Here is a 6,000-nt window from a genome sequence, read left to right as displayed (position 1 = left end):
ACCGCTGAGAGACCCATACACCACACCGCTGAGAGACCCATACACCACACCGCTGAGAGACCCATACACCACACCGCTGAGAGACCCATACACCACACCGCTGAGAGACCCATACACCACACCGCTGAGAGACCCATACACCACACCGCTGAGAGACCCATACACCACACCGCTGAGAGACCCATACACCACACCGCTGAGAGACCCATACACCACACCGCTGAGAGACCCATACACCACACCGCTGAGAGACCCATACACCACACCGCTGAGAGACCCATACACCACACCGCTGAGAGACCCATACACCACACCGCTGAGAGACCCATACACCACACCGCTGAGAGACCCATACACCACACCGCTGAGAGACCCATACACCACACCGCTGAGAGACCCATACACCACACCGCTGAGAGACCCACCTGTTGCGCGCCTCTATTCTATGCCCTCCCGCGTGACTTTCCCTCATGCCCCTGCATCTGCCTTGTCGCCCCTTCTAGATGCCTCGGCCTTTGTTCTACCTCGGCCTCTGTCCCCCCGTCCGACTTTCCGCCTGCCCTACTCTCCCCTCCTGGACGGCTCTGTCTGTCTTCGTATCTATCTCTGCCTCTCGTCGGGCGAACGTCGCAAACCCTATTTCTGCCCCAATTGAAGCAATACACCCGTACACCTTAAGACACCAGATACTCGTCTGAAGGCAAGAAGCCACTGTGAGTTATCTTAGAAGGTAGTTGTGCAGAGTTTTCTGTGGTAAATACTACCCTGTTTTGAAGGCACAGCACGCATGCTGACGCGGAGTTACGTGACACCGGAGTCCCTTGCGGTGCTACTCTTAAGTTACGTGGCACAGGCATCGTCCGGAGTGGTACCATCACAAACAAGCCGGTGAGCTAAAGCCGTTACGGCAGACTGCTGTTTCGAGAAGGGACCTTGCACCGCCGGCTGGGGCAAATTGCAACAAGATGCCGTGACCGCTCCAGCGACCACTAAAACTGCCGAGCTTGAGTCTTCGCAATATCCAATAGCGCACTGGTAAATACCTGCCCAAGAGTATATCGCGCCACGCTATCTCCTGTAATCTCCACTACTAGCTGTACACTATTCCAGTACGACATGAGGGTTTTTGTAGCCTCGTTCCACATCAGTCTTGAACCTAAAACGGCATTTTCCACTTGGAAAATCTAGTTTTTCATATAGTATAGTTTTTCATAATAAGTATAACCTATAGAACTGTTTTAAACGCTACATAGTTGGAATGCCATCGGTTTCTCCGCAGTTCACCAGTACCTGAAGCACTGATTCTGAATAAATTCTTCACTTTCCCCTTCTTGCCGCCAGTAGTCGATACACCCCTGAGGCCAATTACCAGCCCAGACGCTGCTGACTAACATTCCAGTTAAAGCGACAATTTGGATTCTTTTCATGGTTCTTTGTAATTGCTTACCTCTTCAAAACCAGGAGCGGCCAATACTGCGCACCGGCCCCTTTTATACCGTCGGCCGACATTTGGTCAGCATATCTGCCTTATCCATCGCCAGTGAATCCCAGGCTCATCAGCTACACTGCTCCCTATGCGCTGTAGGAGCTCGGTATCTTTCTTATCTGACAAATTCACACGTAGAGGTACGCTCGGATTTTCGTTGGGCTATTGTACCAAAAGACAGCGGGCAAATAGATGGCTAGAGGCCTACCCAGCCTTATCCATATATACGTCACACAGCTACATGGACATATTTCTCATGGTTTTATCGGGTTATTTATGTAAGCGAATCACGTGAGAGCAGAAAATCTATAACTATTATTCGTAGCTTTCGGAAGCTACTGTTGTAACTAAACTAAGGGGCTCAAGTGTCTCAGAGATCCGTATTCTTGGAATAAAACCGAATAAAAGCCACATTTAGTGCTGTGAAGTGATTAATTTAAGTACCTGGATACCTGCTGACGAAGGAGGTAAACGTGGCCATCAAATGGTAGTCACTCGCAGAAGCTTCCAGAGTACAAAATATAGAGAAAATGTATTGCTATCGTCTATATTCAGTTTACATGAAAATGGGTCATAAGATTATTGTTTTTATGTTTATTTTTCAGAATTCACTGTGGATAGTTGTCATGTCATTTAATACTGAAGAAATTCAAGTATCTAAGTGTCTTGCCACGAGTCCATCGCCAATATGACTTATTTTCCAAAGCAACTTTATAGTCTGATCAGTGAATTTTCATCATTATGGCCAAAACTGCGTCTGGGGCTTTAATCGAAGTCATCTTCATCATAATCATCACCATAAGCCCGATATTGCAAGTCCCTGTCAACGCCACCATAGCTGCGCTCATACAGCAGATCCTCAGCGCCGAGATCAAGCTTGCTCATCTGAGTGAGATAGTTGAATTCAGATTCCTCATCATTGTTGCGCCTAGTTTCAATTTTCCGGGCCTGCTCGCGACTCTGCTCATAATTAGGCACGCGCCTACGAGTCTGACCCCCATTGCCACCAAAGTCGCGCCTACGCTGACCCGAGCCGTACTCGTCGCGGCCACTGCGTCTGCGTTCTTGCCCCGATCCACCAAAGTCGCGCCTACGCTGACCCCAGCCGTACTCGTCGCGGCCACTGCGTCTGCGTTCTTGCCCCGATCCACCAAAGTCGTGCTGACGTTCTTGCCCCTAACTGGGATTGCCACCATCATAAGGCTTTGGCTCTGCACCCTCTATTTCCTCTTGCAAAGCCGGCTCCAAAGCAAGGATAGAGCTTGCACCTGTTAACAAACAAATAATACTGGATAATTTTATCTTGCTGATGGTTATTAGGCTATTCAATGTAGAAACCTATTCCACAAATAACATAGAGTGCTTTTATATGCCACATTTCATATCCTTCCGCAAGCTTGATGGCAAAATGCTGAGTCATAATAAGGATAGAGTAAAGTGGCCCATCTGATACACTCTTAATGACTTCGCATTTTTAGTAACTTTGCCCAGGCATATCATATATTCTACCCCTTCATAAAAGTTATGTAACGAATAATTTGAAGGAGCCTATTATTTCCTGGAAGAGTATAACCGTCTTTTTATTCCAAGTATCCAAAACATCACTATAGGAACATATACTAAAAAGTGGGAACGTTCCGATATTCACATAACTACTGTTGTTTTAGATCAAAAAATTGTCTATTTTATTGGCGTTGGATGGATCCTTTGTATCACGAAATACGCAAATGTTGGAATTTTTAACTTTGGAATACCTATTGAAGCAACATATGTCATTTTACAAGGAGCATCACTTTACAGGCACCGAGAAAGAAAGAAATTGACAAAAAAGAAGGGATAAGTGAAGGCAGTTGCACAGGCACCGACCAAGACAGTGATTTACAATAGTTACAGGTCAATAATAAGAAAGACAACTATGTGGCATTATGCAGTACGCTCTAAGGGCGCAGTTCCGATGATTGTTTCACCCAGCTACACCAGTAGCTCGCACTGCCATTTATTTACAGTGCTTGTGTCACAGACCCAAAATGGATAAGTGTGAGAGCGACTGTCGCTTCTGTATAGCTCAACGCCAATGTGTGTCTGCACTGGGACAACACCGGATTTAGTACATTGACACCAACCTTCGCCGCCTGCTGACAGATGCAGCACCGATCACCGACCACGGTGCCCTTCCTGGCCTCCATGTTTGCTTGTGTGAGCATTTTATATGAATAATACGATCCTCCTCTGCTGAAGGCTCGGGCCCTACGTTGTTGATCGTGCCAGCCGCGAGTTCAGTCATCACCGTGGCGAGTGCTAACTGACATTACCGCGAAACTGGTGTGGGTATTTCGTACTGTACGGGTTTTGGGATACTCGCGGATACAGCTCTGACCCTGGGCAGCCAGTTCACGTGGCCAACCTGCTCGTACGTATTGCACGCCTTTCATATAAAAGCATATAAGAGAGTTTGGCCGAGTGGTTAAGGCGTCAGATTTAGGTTTAAAACCCTCTGATATCTACGGATGCGCGGGTTCAAATCCCGTAGCTCTCATTACTTTTTGCAGTATAGTAATATCTTGGTCACTATCTACGATCTTCCAGGTTTTTGCAGTAGGTCAGTACATTCGCAGCCTAATGTGAAAATAGGGGAGCTACACTGCTGAGACATTTCCAGTGGCTCAATGAAGAGCTGACACCAGGGTCGGACAAATGACGGAGTTGCTAGCACGCTTTCTTTGCAAGGAAGAGGTCATTAGTTCGATTTTCTCCAGTGCACATTACTGTTTTTTACGTGCATGCGCGGTGAGATAGTCCGCGCGATACTTTAGCCGCGGGTGCAAAAAATTGATTTCGCCCAGGATCGAACTGGGGACGTTCTGCGTGTTAAGCAGATGCCATAACCGACTAGACCACGAAACCAACCTTGAAGAACGGACGCCGCGACACCGACCAACTCAACAGGTGCAAACCACGTGCCTGACGACTCTTTAGGCGTGTGCTAGGGGGGGCGCCCACACGTACTTATTTTATAAACGTTGAATCCAGGTGCGTCCATATACAGGGCGATCCGCGCCATCTGCAGCAGCCAGGAACGCAATCTTGGTACCTACTTGCGTTTCCGGATAGCATCAAGGTAGGTCATCGCTGCTCTGAACAATGGAATACACTCGCAGCGCAACATCAAAACTAGAAGCATCATTTACTGTGCCATACGGTACCCACTAGGCCCGGTAAGCGCAGCGACATTGGGACAATTATGTAAGTTCTACGCCATGCATGCTTGTGTAAAGACAGTCAATGTTTTTTTAATATATACCTATCCATGCTAATCCATACTAAAACAACCAAAGCGCCGCAGATTACTTGGCGCTGCCACGCCCAACCTGGATCTTGCGGACTGCCTGGTTCTCGCGAGACTCCAGCTTTGGCACGCGCAACGTGAGCACACCCTGCTCGTAGTTCGCAGTGATGTGCTCTGCGTCCACGCCGGGCTTGTCCGGCAAGCCGACCACACGTCGGAAGCTGCCAGTGGCACGCTCACGCACGCGCCAGCCGTCCTTGTTCTCCTCGGTCTCCTTTGTCGGCACCTCGCCCGATATAACTAGCTCTCCGCGGTCGCTGTGAAACTCGATGCTGATCTTGTCCTGGTCCACGATGCCCGGCACACTGACGTGCACCTCGTAGTCCTTTTCCTGTTCCAAGACATCCACGGGCGGAATGATCCTGGCATTCGTGAGCCAGTCCGTGGTGTCCTTCTTGCCGTGCTTGTTCACCGCGGAGGAGCTGGGCCCGCGACCAAGTAGCCTGTTGTAGTTGGCGACCTCGTTGTTGATGGCGTCGAAGAAGTCAAAAAATGGCGAGTTAAAAGACATTTTGCTCTCTGGTATAGTTCTCTTATCTGGTATCCTCTGGTTGGCGATCTCACAAAGACGGATGCCTCTCTTGTGATGGGCTGTGCGTATTTATACGGCTGGACGCTCCCCCCACTGCGCGGGACAAGAGCGCTGACGCTGACGCTAGAACGTTACAGATTTTTCTGGCACCAGGGAGCATCACGTGATCTGCACTTGCAACGTGGCAGGGCGCACCCGGCCGCCAGACCAATTCTTTTGCGGCGTCAGCATCTCTCTTCGGCGGAGACTGTGGCTGGCATAGGATCCGCGCGCGGATGGTGTTTGTTGGGCTGGCGCACGCGGCGGCGTTCTTCGCACAATGGGATACGATCCGACGGCTACTGTAGCTTTAATAGCAGCTTGTGAGGACTGTAAAGTCAGACTCACGCGCAATGTCTATTGTGCTCCAAGCAGTGTCACGTCTGAATAAGCTTGGACGGACTGCTTGTACCGGAATGAGACTTGTAACTCCGCCGTGTTCTGCGGCCCGTTCCTGCACTAAGGTACCGCTATTACCGTATTCGGTCTTGTTTTCGTTTTGCTAGCCTTACCGGTTACCGATAGGTCTTCCATTGGGGTATGCGGCGCTACATAGGAAAGCCCAAGTCGCCGCCTAGCCTTCTTGTTCTTCGCCTC

At 49.3% G+C, this 6,000-nt stretch overlaps 1 protein-coding gene and 3 non-coding genes across 4 annotated transcripts, besides 2 other annotated features; 2 read left to right on the top strand and 2 right to left on the bottom strand.

Moving 5' to 3' along the window:
- Nucleotides 1–425: a telomere (Chromosome V right end terminal telomere repeat. Composed of an estimated 20 copies of a 24 base repeat unit, and occasionally sequence varients of this repeat.).
- Nucleotides 426–3,841: a telomere (Chromosome V right subtelomeric sequence. Shares some sequence similarity with other subtelomeric regions.).
- Nucleotides 3,842–3,932: 91 nt separating this feature from the next.
- AGOS_t0129 lies at nucleotides 3,933–4,022 on the top strand. The gene is given in 2 exon segments: nucleotides 3,933–3,969; nucleotides 3,979–4,022. It is a non-coding gene; the product is annotated as a tRNA-Leu (tRNA).
- Nucleotides 4,023–4,183: 161 nt separating this feature from the next.
- AGOS_t0128 lies at nucleotides 4,184–4,234 on the top strand. Its single transcript has one exon. It is a non-coding gene; the product is annotated as a tRNA-Ala (tRNA).
- Nucleotides 4,235–4,316: 82 nt separating this feature from the next.
- AGOS_t0127 lies at nucleotides 4,317–4,390 on the bottom strand. Its single transcript has one exon. It is a non-coding gene; the product is annotated as a tRNA-Val (tRNA).
- Nucleotides 4,391–4,830: 440 nt separating this feature from the next.
- Nucleotides 4,831–5,343, bottom strand: AGOS_AER459W (Hsp20/alpha crystallin family protein; the record flags this gene model as incomplete). The annotated part of the gene is made up of 1 exon (NM_210668.1): nucleotides 4,831–5,343. The coding sequence occupies one exon, from the start codon at nucleotides 5,341–5,343 to the stop codon at nucleotides 4,831–4,833; it is 513 nt and encodes a 170-aa protein (NP_985314.1).
- Nucleotides 5,344–6,000: the final 657 nt, after the last annotated feature.

This window comes from Eremothecium gossypii, chromosome V, assembly GCF_000091025.4.
Source record: "Eremothecium gossypii ATCC 10895 chromosome V, complete sequence".
Lineage (NCBI taxonomy): Eukaryota > Fungi > Ascomycota > Saccharomycetes > Saccharomycetales > Saccharomycetaceae > Eremothecium > Eremothecium gossypii.
Note: the sequence above shows the minus strand (reverse complement) of the source record. Positions and strands in the feature narration are given on the sequence as shown.